Here is a 15608-nt window from a genome sequence, read left to right as displayed (position 1 = left end):
TGAGGTCTGCATCTCAGAAAATTATGCAATGTTCAGATTATTGTTAAATATTGCAACTGCGGTCTCAGTTGATATCAGTCAACCTTTGTCATCTGTTGCTACATTCATGATTGATAGGGAGAATGGCTTGGTGTTTGTGTTGCTACAATTAACTATGGTCATGACCTCTGGGTAGTGACCAAAAGGAAAAGATCATGGCTACAAGAAGATCTGTTTGCGCATGTTGGTATCATCAGCAAGTGGTTTATTCCTTTAGGTTCTTGTTGATCTTTTTTCTAGTCATCCAATCTAACATTCTGACAGACAGGAATGGTCTCCCCATAAAAAGCATAAGACACAAACCTCTGGATCAGCACTCACACTCTAGAGATTAAATTCAATTCTTATATGATGTGAAAAACTTGGAATTTAGTTCCCCTGATCTTTTTTTTTTCCACCCAAGGTAATATCAGAGCAGGTCCCACAAGGTCTAAAATGATTCTGTTGCACAATATGAGGCTGAAACAGTTGGTGATAAACCAATATGGCAGGTGGGGACCAGAATTAATTTTTGTGCTAATGTGCCATCTGACATTGTGTTTCTTTCATTTTGTGAACAAAATAAGATTTTTTTTGTTTTGGTATCTGTCTTTGTGGCCATCTGTTAAACAGAACAATTAAAGTTTCAGTGTCAAGATGCACCACTCTCTATTAACTGGACTTTAATTGTGTTACAGTGCCTAACAAAAGTATTCATACCCCTTGAACTATTTTTTATTTTGCTTCTATACAACCATAAACTTCAATGGATTTTAATCAGATTTTATGTGAGAGACCAACACAAAATAGTGAATAATTAAGCAGCTGAAAGAAAATTTAAAATCTAAAAATTGCACTGTGCGCAAGTATACAAACCCCTTTACTAATAACCACAAATAAAACCCAGTGCCACTGCCTGCAAATGTTACTTAATTCATAAATTAAAATGTGTATTATTTCCTCTTTGTATACATCCAGCATGTATGTGAAGGTCTTATAGGTTTGTTAGACAACATCAGGCAAGAAACAGCATCATGAAGACCAAGGAACACAGCAGTTGGTTATAAAACAATATCCCAAGCTTTTTAATAAAATGCATCAATAACTTTTTATTGATGCTGTGGAAATGGCAAACCTGCAAAGCTCCCATTGCATGGTCATTCACCAAAATCAGGGGTCTACAGCTCCGGTCCTTGAGGACTACTATCCTCCAACAACATATCTTCTCCAATCTTGAATCAAATGACTGAACTCCTTCATCAGCATGTCTTTCTTGCTCTGCAGAGAGCTGATAACAAGCCATTTATTTCATTCAGGTGTGTTGGAGCAGAAATGCTCTTAAAAGTTGCAGAATAGCAGCTCTTGAGGATTTGAGTTGGAGATGGATGACCTGATAGAGAAGCAGTCAAGAAGCCTAAGGAAACTCTGGAGGAGCTGCAGGGGTTTAGAGATCAGGTGGGAGAATCTGCTGACAAGACCAATTTTAGTTGCGAACTCCACAAACCTGGTCTTTATGAAAGAGAGGAGAGAAGAAGAAAGTCAAACGCATCTGCAGTTTGCCCCTAGCCATGTAGATATAACAGTAGACATGTGAAAGTGTAATCTCTGACCAGATGAGACCAGAATATAACCTTTCGGAAGATGGATGGTGCTAAATACAGGGCCTAACAGGAGGAAAACCTGCTAGAGGCTGCAGACGACCCAAACCTGTGTTGCAGGTTTGAATTCCAGCAGAACAACAAGTATAAAAATCTAAATCTACAGCAAGAGCTGCATCCTTTTCTTTCCACTCCATAATTTTGAAGCCCTTTGTATTGGTCTGCATGGAAACGCCAATAAAATAAGCTTGTACTAGTAATGTGCTAAAACATGAATAAATCTAAGGAAATGTAAATGCTTCCGCAGAGCACCTCATATTCTGCATGCATGATATAAATCTCCAAAGCATGAAATCCATTCTATTGCACGCAGCATGTATTGTTACATTTGCATTAACAAGTAATAACACAGCTGACTTTCTGCAGAGGGAATATAAAATCTAATGAATAGTAATAACACAAAATTTCCCGACATGACCTTTCGTATGAAAACGAAGCCTTCATTGCATATACATTGCATACTAATCATTACAGTCAAAGTCAATATGGGTCATTACAACAGAGGGCGGGCATTAAGTACTTAAGCAGACAGATGTTTTAGGTTGGCCAGGAAAATGGAAAACTGGATGATGGGCATAAAACTGTAATGAAGTGAACCAGCTCTGTCTTTATAGTGACTCCCGTTCAGTGCTTTCTATCAGGACGATGAATTAGCTAGATCGATTCTTACATTTCCTCCACTGCATGAGCACACAGGCCCTGCTGGCACGTGTAGCGTTTTTAATCAGACTGCACTGGCATTTGCGCTCTTTAAAGAACATTTCCCCTGGCAGTATCTTCATAGGTGTGCCCAGCCTTCTTATTGATATTTTAACCTTCAGAAGCTGCCTTTAGATCTAGATACTCTTCAGGTAAAAGAGCGTGATTAGATGTAGCTCATCCTGATTAGGTTAAATGAAAAATTAAATCACGCCTACATCGTTTTTAAGTCTTCCTTTGCCTGTGTTAGCAGAGTCATCATCATATTTAGTGAAAACAATATAAATAAATATTGGAACTCTAGATATAAATCTGTTTTCTTCATTACTTATATAGAACCCAAGCTTTCTCTAAACATTATTTAAATGTAAATTGTTTCAATAGGGTATTCAATGATATGCTGCTCTATTGCATTGTTACACTTTTTGTATATTTCTCAAATACAATGCCTGGCTCATCAATTGGCACATTAAGAGTAAAAAATCTAAACATCTAAACATCATCTCTAACTAAAAAAGGAGAAAAATACAACTTTTAATTTAACTAAAATTATTTAATGTGGGTTAAAATTCCCATGTTAAGAAATAATATGTTTACAAAATCACAGATTACTCAAACGTTGACAATCTAATTTACTCACTTGCCAATAAGAGAGCACTTAGTCTTCTCCTAAATCTTTCAGATGAGTGAACAAAATACACAGCTTTTTTCAAATGTACCTGATTTGTTTTAGAAATTGGCACAGTTTCAAAAAAGATCAATTCAAAATGCCTAAGTTGAATGTACTTCAAAAGGCACATTACTACTAAGCGTATAGCCAGAATTTCTCAACATTGAATGAATGTACTTCGGGCTACACATTGATATTGCAATTTTATTTGATTGTGAAGCTATAAATGTGCAATAGTTGATTTTTTTTTTCTGTGTGAGATTATGCCCCTGTACAGAAAGATTAATTAATTTTACTTGTTTTTTTTTTGTACCAATTGTGCCAAAAATATCTGTGTTTGAAACCTAATAAATCCCTTGTTAGTAATAAGTGATTAATTCAAATGGTAAGTTAATGATTGCAAAAAAAAGACCAACCCAGTAATGTCAGCCTATGAATGTTTTGTTTGCCATTATTGAACTTTGTGTCCAACTTTATTCTTCACAGATACTCCCTGTACAAGCACACATTAGAATGTTCTGTTATTTCATTAAAATTTAGTTGAGTGAATATCACATTTTGTGCCAATAATTACAGGTTGACCAAGTCTTCAAGTTAAACTGCAATTAATCACAAGACAGGAAATAATTAAAAAAAAACATGTTGAATCTGAATGTTAAATGGAAATTAGATCATCAGAGTGAATGGTGCTTATTTTAAAATGTATACCCTTGTAAGTTGTTTATTAGCCTCTAAAAGAGCTCAGATTTTCAGTCTGTTACAAATTGCTATAACTGTGATGGCATCATGACAGCTCTTAAAGAGACACCAGGGTTTTTAAATATTTACTTCATATATGGTCTCATGAGACAAATGCATGTTTTTGCATAACCCGCTCACTCAAGACAGCTGAAGTGCCCATTGGAAACCCAGACTAAAACAGTCCAATTTGGAAGGAGAAATAAGCATATAAATAAATCAAGGAAATGAATAATGGATTGTTTGGGGGTTGAGGGGATAAGGGAACGGTGAACTGACAAACATTGCTTGTTGTTTTTCACTGTCAAACTGCTGATATCACGAAACACACTCCCACATACAGTCTTCTCTTGTGTGCCCGCCCCACTTTGTAAGCCCGCTCTCAGCAGATACAAGACTACCTGGCAGCAGAGGTTTCATACTCTAAAAACATCAATAACGAGAGAGGAAAAGGTGCTTTTCTGAAGAAAACTTCACCAATGAGATCCATGATGTTCACTCATCGAATGTTTTGACAGAAACACACAGCTGATTGCTAGTCATTAGAGTTCCAAGCTGCAAGACAGATATGTCTGAAATGAGCTTCATGCTGCCACTTGCATCTGATCAGAAGATGGGCTCAAGATCAAAAGATAAGACACCATTTAAAATTCATTAGATCCCACTTTCTGATCCTTGTTATTATAACATGTCTGTGTATGTATATAGTATTTGCATCCTGTTTAAAGTCCTGAGGGTTTTTAATTATGACAGCTCATCCACAATAACATGTCTTCCATGGCTCCTCTGTGGACCAAAACGTATCTCTGCTGATTATCACTCCACATAAATGAACAAAAGCTGAATAATTCATACAACAATACAGTTACTGACACATAATTAAACATGCTGACAGTGCAACTCAGGGGAAATATACAGGTGCTTCTAAGTAAATTAAAATATCAACAAAAAGATCATTTTAGTATCCCATTTTAAAAAGTGAAACTCATATGGGGTATATCAATAGCACACAGCGTGATACAGTCAAGCATTTATTTTTGTTAATTTTGACTATTTGACATAAAAACATCAGCCCACTGAAAAGTATCTATGTACTGTAAAGTATATGTACTCCATACTTGGTTGGGCCTTCTTTGGATCTTGAAACATTCGTACATGTTAATTTGCAGGAATTACTGCATTAATGCGGTGTGGCATGGAGCTTGTGCCTCTGATGAGGAATAAAAGAGACTCAGGTTGCTTTGAAAGCGGCCTTGTCATCTGAATAGTTGAGTCTGGTGTCTCAAGATCTTCTCGGCTTAGATTAAGTAGGTTTATAGGCTAATTGAGGGTGTGAATGTTAAGCTCAGCATTGTGACAAATTCTCCTCTTCTTGCTTAGCTATTTAGCCGTTCATGGTGGTCTCTGATAGATCATTTGTAAATGAAGCTCATTAAGCACAAGAGAACAAATGCTTATTCTGTCAGCATTGATTGGCAATTCTACTCCCCTCTTGCATCACCTTTATGCTGGGCTTCCCTTTTTTCAGCAATACAATCCCTCATGTCTGTACTGGGACAGAGTTACCACAAGCCCAGCATGCTTCACTTCCTTTAGTATTCCTTTGAAATTTTATTACACACCTTCAGCCAAACCTGACGGACCTGTCAAGTGCGGCCACTGCTCTTCCTAGGACACCTTCTGGACTTCCACTCAGATCATTACTTTATGCTGTAAAATAAGCTTTTATGACTCGAACTTTGTTGCTCCTAAGAGCGATTTTTGTCATTGGGTCTAAACAAGCGTGCACACACATCGACAGGCGTTTGGAGTCAGGTGTTTACAGATACACTTCACATTGGGGTATGGTTACAGGTATTTCATATGAATATTTAGTGATGCATTATAGTGAGAACTATAATGCTCCACTTATGAAACTAAATCTTGTACTTCTGTGGGTACAATTCTGAATGCTACCCTGCCAGATGGGACACAAAAAAACTGACTAAGCTAAAACAGGAAGTGGTACATCAAGTATGGGAAGGTGTTGGGTCATGCTGGAAAATTAAATAAACATCTTCATTCAGCTGGTCACCAGAAGGAAGCACAAAGTGCTTTAATAAATCCTGGTAAATGGCTGTATTGGTTTTAAATCTGATAAACACAATCAGCATTGCCAGGAAAACAGCTCACTGTGACATAATTGCTGAAGTTAGAGACGGTAATATTGATGATTAACCCACATTTTTCTGACATCTTTCTTTCTTTTCCTTCTTCACAATGTCCCCACCACTCTTCATGAGCTTCAGTATCTCAGCCAATAAAACGCTATCTATGAGGCCAGATAGGTGATTAGCATGTAGGGTTCATATGCATGACACACGAAATTTATTGTTCTATCAATGCATCTAACAGTGCTTTGTGATTGCAGTATTGCATGCATAGATATTTTTTCATAACACATTCAATAACTGTGATTTGATATGTTATACATCAAGTAGCTCAAGCAACTTGGATTTTTTTGCCTCTCTATTCTTCCTCAATACTTGATTCCCAAATGAATGGTAAAATTTACTTTCATCTGAAAAGGGGACAGAGCAGCAGCATGAAGTGCTATAGAAATTTCCTGGCAGACTGCTGTGCTGACTTGAGAGTTAATGGAAGTCCCCTTAGCAACAGTCATGCCATTTTTCACTTTAGTCCAGGTGAAAAGATTCTGACATTGTCTCTCGCCCAGGAGTGCATAATCTAGCACACCTTTTCCCAATCTAACATTTCTGTATTAATATTTCTGTATTATTATTGGATGTGGCATAATTTTATGCCACATTATTGGCATGATGTGGCAATAATAATTATTGGTATAATTATTTTTATGCCAATAATTATTGCCACATAGTTATTGTGACAATAACTATGTGGCAATAATTTTATGCCACATAAAATTATGTTACAACAGAAAATGCACAAAAGTCAATTCCCTCATCAGATAGAAATAAACATCTTTCCTACTATGATTCATACAGTGGACATTGCTTCAAATCGAATTAAAAGCTTTGTGAAACTGAGCCCAAAGCGACAAGTGGAAAACAATTTTTTTATCTGTTCAACATTGACAACAAACTTACCAATTTCCTGTCTTGTGCTGCAGACACCAGCCCCGTACTGACGCAACTTATCTGCCACAGTTTTCAGGAAATCTTCGTTGTTCTCTGCGAAGCCGAGGTAGTTGTATGAGCCCATGTTGATGACGTTATGTATTGTCCTCCCAGTAAACCTGTGAAGATTTATGTTTGTCTCAGCTAGTGTGTCATTGTTTTTACTGGTAGGCGCCCCCCGGACTCCCACACACGCACACACGCATATGCAAACATAAACAACCTCCCAATAAACTGTACAATAAGTAAACATTAGCTATTCAGTCGCAAGAAATGGAATCCAAACAATTATACTTTAAACTAAAAGGCAGTGAATTTATATATTACTGCATTATGATGCATTTTATGTATGTGAATACAATGAGAAAGTGGTAGGAAACATAGCCTAAGTTCACCTGTAGTTAAAGTTCTTCTTTCAAAGAACAGAAGGAGTTTATCAGCCGACCTACTTTTTCCACTCTGCTTCATACCATTCTACCAATTCACCACACTTCTCCACAAAAGTCGAGCAGGCTTCCCCATATCTTCTTCTTACAGTCACATTAAACCTCTTTAAACATGTAATCCACGCTTACCTCTTCACAGATTCATAATATCACTTTCCTTCCCTGTGGCTCTGCTCATTTTCTTTTTCATAACACATTCCCTGACCCTGCTGCGCAGTGCCAAGGAATATTAATAGTGGTCCAGAAACTCAAAACCCATATCTGCATATGGTATATTTGCTGATATCCTTGGTGTGACACATTTGGAGCAAAAATCTACATGTAAGTCAATTTAGGCAAACTTACAAAATAATGAAGACATGGATGCACATTTAACTTTAAGTCTATACACTGACAAGCAAAGAAAGAACACCTGACATGATGGCAGTTATATGTAGTCAAAAAATAAATAAATAAATAAATAAAAGACATGTGCCAGTGTCCTAAAAGTACTTTGTGACAGCTGGTTTCAGAAAACAGAATATCCCTTAGGTTAGGCCTAGAAAATGATCTGTTGATTCTCCCCACAAATCTTGTTGGTTTGGAGATGCTCCCACGCTCTGAAGTCATCTGGGTATGAATCACAATGTTTCTATGCACAACATAATCCTGCATACAAAGTGTTGTATGAAGGAACATATTGTTTACCTACTGCCTGTCATTCAGGTTTGATGCATACATCTGTGCAGAGATTGCCTCATATTTAATAAGTTATCCTTTCATTACATCAGATAAAGCCTCCAGAATATTTAAGAATTTTGTAACTTCCCTGGATTTTGGCATAATTTATAGAGCAATTCAAAAGGGCAATAATGAGCTATCAGTGAAAACTTAACCAGAAACTGAAGAAAAATCAGAAAGCAAAGGTTGATCGCGCATTAATGCTTCTGAAAATCCATAGCACTCACATTGGTTTTTAAGAAAGGTGTCACACTGCAAGTAGCATTGCTTTAAAATTTTTGTTCTCTATCGTAATCTAAGTTTAATATACATCCTACTGATGTTTTCTTCACCTGCTGTGTCCATGACCATAATATCGCAGCGAGTCCAGGAAAGGTGTTACATTTGTCTCATTATGTTTCTTCACATTATGCAGACTTCACCTCTAAAAGTGAGAGATTTTTGCACCATCAGCTTCAGCCTTGCTTTTTAGGGGGAAGTGGGATTCATGTTTTTACCAGAAGTAAGACAAGGTTCCTTGTGGGGGATTTCTGTACAGATGCAGTGCATTGCGAAGCATTCATTTTACTGCAGCACTTTAAAATTTGATACAAAAATTATATTACAAGCGTTGACAGTGTGATGAATAAATTTCAAAGCCGGAAGAACCCAAATTTCCTCAGTCTCATAGAAACCTCAATATGTCCATTTTAGAGTTGGGTGCTCTTTTCTGCAGCTTTCCTACTCCACATGCAACACAGGTGAGGTGCTAAAAGTTACAATTAGAAATGGTTGGGTTACAATACCTGAATGTCCAGTTGTAGTCATCAGACACCCTTTCCATCAAGTCGAAGATAGGGCCTGGGAGACTGCATATGGGACGGTTCCAGTTGTCCCGTACTCGCATGTATAGGTTTCGAGTGTAAAAATTTTCAAAATCTTGGTAAAGGGGAGTGAAATCCTGTCAATAAAAACAAATAAATTTTTGTTCAGAATGAGTCAGCACCAGGTTTTTTGGGGTTTCTTTTTGTCAAGGCAAATTGTAAGTTTTGCTTTTTACAAGTTCTTGTACTTGTGTGATAATCAGAGCCTAAATAATGTTATTCATTTTGAACAATTACTCACATTAATCCAATGACCAAGGTAAGTTCATCAAGATTATTCAAGAATATCCTCAACATGCTTAATAAAGTAAAATTATGACTTTTTTTAGCTGACTATTCTATCAAGATAATACTTTAATATGCCAGCCAAACCATAAAACACAAACCATGTTGAAGACAAAGTATTTTCTGATTTAACCTTCACTGAAGAGACATAGCATGAAATCTGAAATAAAGTAACAAAGAGCTTGAATCCTGTGAGATTTAATTAGATCTTCAACACATATTCTCTTTGGTGTTCCATTTCACCCATGGCAACGTTATACAGAAGTGCAGAGAAACACAAGGGAAGAAAGAAGAGGCACTGCTTAAGGAAAAATGGAAATAATTGGGGAAAACAAAACGTATTGATGGTGTCTGCAAGGTTGGGTGTGTGGTATGTGTCTAATCACACAAAATGCCTAGGAGTGTGCTGACTGCATGTTTTTTATGTTGCACCTACCTTCTGTTCCTCTCTTTCCTGAGCAACATGGCACTTCTCCAGGCCCACGGCTCTGAGGAAGTCTCTGAGGTAACCAAACAGGGTGACAATCCCATAACCCAGGTACGTCATCACCGCCACATACATGGGTGGCTGTTCAAACGTGTCATAGCTGAGCTGCCTGGAGCCGACGCCAGCCTGAGGGACATTTTTCCATTTAACAAGAGAGCAACATCAGTGCTTTTGCATTCCAGATGGGGACATAACAAAACGTAATAACATGTGTAGTAACAAATACAGTTCAAAATAATTGTGATTAGCATTTCAATTAACCTGGATGAAACTAATTTTGCAAGATCCAGCATTGGGGATTTCTCTGTGCCAACAGTTAGAAATGTTTTCTAATCTTTCATGTGATGATTCAGTTCAACATGAGTAGTTTTAGAAAACTCTCCCCTATGAATGACTTTTCAAGAAAAACCTGAAACTATTGACCAGTATCATATTGCAGGAAACTATTCACGTGACTAACCTTTATTATCTACACATTAACATACAATCAGATTATTTGTACAGGAAAGGGAGCCACACCCTTTGTCCATTTGAAGGAATGCAAATGCAGGACAGAATGGCAATGACACTCAGATAATTTATACAGTCTCAGGTTGCTGTTGTATTCGTCTCATCAGACTACTTTGCAGTCTCTTGTCTTACATGCCCTACATGCTTTTTACAAGCTCCTAAAATGCACAATGCAAAAAATAATCATGGCTAAGGTAAAGTTTCTGCAAAAATAACTATACTGCAGGGACATTTTTCTATTGGTAATACTTCAAAATGGGAAAGCATACACAAGATGACATTGGCAACATGCGTTTGATCTAAAAGAGGTAAGAAAAAAAAAAAAAAGAAAAATATCCACACAAACATACATACATTTTTTAAAGGCCGGAGAGTAAACTTAAAACCATGACATTAAATGCATCTCTGTCAGTAAACACATGCTTTCATCTCCATTGCATCACGAGTATATGTAAAGAAACACAAAGAAGGAATAGTTTAACAACATCAATTACAATGTTTTCCCAGTATGCTGTTCCAGCTGAGATCTTTATAACACCAACTAATGTCTGCTCAGGATCCACAGGCAGTTCAAGACAAATGTAACTATTTTTTTAACGTGGTATTTATTAATGTTGAATGGTGGTATAAGATCTGCAGTGATTCAGAACTGAATTAAAAGATGAATTTTATAGATTCAGTGGAAAACAATGGCTCTGAAGGGCAGTTCTATGTGTTGCAATGACCTACTTCAATTGACTGACGGGTGATCTCAAACTAAGCAATAAAAAGATAAGTGATAGCCAACTAATACTAATCTCAACCCTTATTCATGCTAACATTTGTGTTTCATTCTGCTGAACTTTTCACTAGGAAGGTTAAATGCAGAAATAACTCAAGAATATTAGAATAAGATAAAATGTAGCTACATTTTATTTAAATCTATGATGAGGACAGTTCTTCACCCTGAGCAGTACCATTGCTCTTCCCAAATGCATAACACATTGTGCATACGGCGCGAAGTGGCCAGGAGGGCATCCAAAATAATCTGCCTCAGTTTTTATAATCAATCGTGAGATATTTAACTAAAAATGTGTGAAGAAATAGAGAAGAAACAAATTTGCTCTAGAAAAAAAATTATTTCTTAAAGTCTCCCCCTTGATGCCCCATACCTTCCCATTGTCCATGGGCACCCTCTATTACGCTTCAATCTCAAATTTGGCAGACACATGTGTTTCAAGAGTCAGGGTGGAAAAAATAAAAAAAATATAAGAAAGAAAAAAGAAGTTGAAAAACTGATCTGATGGCATGCCAGCACCGACATGGTTTACGACTGGAACAGGTTTAGTGGAAAAACTCCCCTAAGGAGCTCTATCTTAGAGATGATGGGTTACTGAAAGTCTCTATAACAGCACTGCTAGTTATGTGTTTCTGAAATACTCTCTGGTTTTGTTGTAACTGATCTCTAACGCACCAAAAGAATAGCATTCCAAAATCCAGGCTCCCTAATGACAAGCACCCATGGTCTGACATGCACAGCATGTCACATCCACTTAATGAAATCTTAAAAAATATTGCCCTGACTTTATGAATGGCAACGTTTGGTGTAGCTGTAGCCATTTACTGACTTACAAAGATGAACACGCATCTTCTTTAAAAGATGATAGGTGAATATTTGCTTCATTTCATACTTGTTGTTTTTAATGGTCAAAATATGAAGTAACACAAGGGAACTCATGGCTACATAAAACACCCATTTTGAAGTCATTGGTCTTTGAAATAATGAAGGCAAAATGACATATTCAAGTATTTTCATATGTTCAAACTCATTCACAACCTCTGTGTAAATAATCTTTATTTTGATATGCAATTCTTGACAATGACATCAGCTAAATCACTGTAAAGTTATGCACTCATTTACTATAAAAACAAATTAGTTACTCATCAACTGTTGTAGTCTAACGTCTCTCCTGAGTCTCAATTCAAGCACTGATGACTTTTACATTTAGAGGAAGCTACAAATGGATTGTACAGAGAATAAAGAGGTTTTTTGAGGAAGTCTAAGAACTGTACCCTCTGTAAAAATACAATGCATGTAAGGAAAATGAGGAATCATTTCAGGGTAGAGTATTTTGTTTTTGATTCTTTTGCATATTTTAATGGATTGAGACAGCAATGCTATATCAAAAGCTAGCTATAGAAATGTGGAACAGAGAAGAAAATCCAGCTGTATGGCAACTTACAAGGGAAGACAAGGTTGGTTGTCATTGCTTTTACTACAAACAAAAATGCTATGAATAGTCAGCCCTATATCACTTGGTAGTGGAAACATAAGGCAGGAGAAGCTTCTGTTAAGTATATTTTGTAATACAGTGTTTCAGTTTACAATACTTAGTTTCAATTCTTAATTAAAACAGCATCTTAGAGAAATAATATCAACCTTAATGACATGTTGGTTACTTTCTCAAATCAACAGAATCAAGCAGCCATCTGGTTGTTTTGCTCATTACTAAAAACTAAACTATTTCTAAATTATCCTACAGATAGCAGTATTTGAAACCTCTGATGGACTCTTTTAATAACAATATTTGCCAGTGAAAACATTGATCATAATATGTAAGGATTATATCTTGGACTACAATGTATCTCTGCCTAGCTTTCTAATCGTATGGACAGACAGAAATTTAAAGAGGACAGGCAAAAACATGGCTTCTGTTGCCTCTATATTGGCCTGTTAGCATGTCATGAAAGTAATGAGATTTTCATACAGCAATAGTCAGATGCTTCCTCAGATTTGTTGCAAGACTGACTGCTACTGGAGATCCTTCAGTAGCAGTCAATATGATTCAGAAAGTATTTTACAATTGAATTGACTTATTGATAGACAGAAACAGAAAAAAATGTTCAGTGTTATTTTAACAAGTGCATGTAAATATCTTGATAATAAATAAAAGTGATATGAAAATAAAGTCTTGAAAAATCCCATATCAAATTCATAATTGTTTCACAAGACAGAGACTTGGTGTCGGTTGCATTAAAATATGTAGCTTATTTATAAATAGTTATGTTGAACAGATATAATGGTATAAACTACGAATTAATTATACGTTTTTCTTCATGTAAAGTTGCTTTATTTATTTATTTAAAATTATTTTTAAGTAGAATTGACATAAAGTACGGCACACCGCTGACAACGTCACAAAGTTTATGTCACGTAAGAAGCCCAATCATAACTGGCTGGTCGCGAACTAACCAGCATACGATCAGGTGCAGAACACTGTGCCGCACCTAAGCAGGCGGACCCGCAAGGCAAGGAGAAAAAGTTACTCCATAACAAGCAACTTTCAGCAGTGAAGCATAAACAGACAAACCTCTCTCTTGCTGTGACAGCTGTTTTTCCTCAGATCGTCACATTTCAGTCCGTTCTGGCTGAAAGGAGGCTTTAAGTCTGCGTCAGTTTTTGCCATGTTTAGCTGCGGAATGGGTCTGTTCCGTTGAATGACAAACCAACGTGCTGGTTACTAAACTGCCAAAGGTGACTTCCTCGTTCAGTTGTTTCGGTTCAGCCTCTTTTTTTTTTTTTTTTTTTTTTTTTTTGCTGTCGTCTGAAAGCTTCCACTGAAAATGTCACCCTTGGTTTATCTCAATGTTTTCTCTTTCGATAAAGCGAAACAAGCAACTTCTGGTTATTAAAAACTAAACAGAGCTGCACTTACATCACCCTAATTTATTTTTAAATTATGGAATACAGATTTTTTTTTATTTCTTATGTATTTCACTCAATAATAAAACGTTGACAAAATGGAAATAAAATGTTTTTAGTATAATTAGACCTACTGTTTTGAATGTAATACTTGATAAGAAAAGCTCTTCTATGTTTAGTATTTTTACTCTATGTACTAATATACAAATATTTAAATTAGGCATTCCATTGTAAAAGTATTCATACCCTTTGCACTTGTTTTGCATTTTATCTGGTAATGCCACAAACATTACTAACAACAGAAGTAATAAGTAGTATATAATTAAAAAGAAAAAATAAGAAAAGAAAGAGTAAAAAAAATGCATGGAGAATGTCAGCAGCTCCTCCAGAATTATTATGGCTGCTTCTCTGATTTCTCATAGCATTGATCCTATTTCTATTTCCAAATGATGTTTGAACAGAGCTCTGTGAGATGATCATAACTTTTTCTTAGCCTAATCCTCCTTTACGTTTTTTCACAATGTCATCCTTGACCTGTCTGTTGTGCTTCTTGATCCTCATGATTATTCACTAATGTCCACTTAATAAACCTCTGAGGCTTTCACAGAACAGATAAATTATACACAGTCAGACACTGTTTATTAATTAGGTGATTTTTAAAGACAACTCCTTGCACTGAATTTTAGATAGGAATAAGTGCCCTGAATGTCACTCATTCAAAAAATATATAAAGAAAAACAATAAAACCATACTTTCTTTTTCTTCCTCTTGTAGTATGACAAAATGTGAAGTATGAATTCTTTTGCTTTTAATGTACCTACAATAAAAAAAAATGTTTCAAAGGAAACCGAACAACTTGTAAAATGCATCCCAATACTTTTCTGAATTAACCTACATATGTACAGGAATGTGAAACGGTAAGATTCCTTCAAACCCAATTCATGAGTGCAACTGACTAAATATTTTCACTTGTTATAGTTTCACTTCAGGCATTCAGAGTAGCCTTGCTTGTGATACTGTACTCTACACGTGAATGCCGCTGTTGCTTTAGTGAAAGACAACTAAAAGACATAAACTTGGTGGTAAAAGACACGTGAGAACACTTTCAGCGCAGACCCAAGACACAGGCAAATTAAGCTGATTCCTAAGACTCCTGAATTATCAGTGGCCTCCCATAAAAACTTGAATTTTAACACCAACAATAGATTAAAAAAAGTGTTTGTTTTTTGAGAATGAAATCACTGTTCAGTTTGATTTAAGATTTTAGATCAATTGAAACATGTAGAGTTGTTAAAATTTAAATTTTAAGGAGCAAACGAGTGAGTTTGCTTTGTAAAAGTGCAAAGACTAATCTTCATTGACTGATTATTGTGTTGACATAACTATAATGTCATACTTCAAACTTAATTGTTTTTTGTTTTTAAGTTAGGTTTTTGTTTTGTAAATGATTCTCAGGAAACAATTGCAAACTATAAACTATATACAAGATTCTTTTTTAAGCTCAGCTGATTAAATGTTGCCCCTTTTCCACCAAATGTGTGTTGAAAGTTGTTGTTGTTGTTGTTGTTGGTGATGATGTTCGACAGGAAGTGTGGCCCCAAACCATCTTCTGTTTGCAACATTTGTAAGACCTTGTTTCCTATTTCATGCTTGGGTTTGGTCAAAAAAATTAGACTGTTCACATTTGTTCTGATA

General features: G+C 36.1%; 1 protein-coding gene across 1 annotated transcript in view; it reads right to left on the bottom strand.

The window, feature by feature from the left end:
• The window catches only part of sptlc3 (serine palmitoyltransferase, long chain base subunit 3), a 30023-nt gene extending 16292 nt beyond the window's left edge, over positions 1–13731 (bottom strand). Inside the window, exons 1-4 of the mRNA XM_055029983.1 lie at positions 13582–13731; positions 9671–9847; positions 8872–9026; positions 6891–7039 (exon numbers count right to left, since the gene is read on the bottom strand). Of these exons, the coding sequence (XP_054885958.1) occupies positions 6891–7039; positions 8872–9026; positions 9671–9847; positions 13582–13677 (577 nt within the window). The 5' untranslated portion in view covers positions 13678–13731. The remainder of the gene's footprint in view (positions 1–6890; positions 7040–8871; positions 9027–9670; positions 9848–13581) is intronic.
• Between the last annotated feature and the right edge of the window lie 1877 nt (positions 13732–15608).

The sequence above is a fragment of the Poeciliopsis prolifica genome, unplaced genomic scaffold, assembly GCF_027474105.1.
Source record: "Poeciliopsis prolifica strain line A6 unplaced genomic scaffold, Auburn_PproV2 SCAFFOLD005, whole genome shotgun sequence".
In the NCBI taxonomy this organism is placed as follows: Eukaryota; Metazoa; Chordata; class Actinopteri; order Cyprinodontiformes; family Poeciliidae; genus Poeciliopsis; species Poeciliopsis prolifica.
The sequence above is the reverse complement of the archived record's forward strand: the minus strand, read 5'-3'. Positions and strand labels throughout refer to the sequence as shown.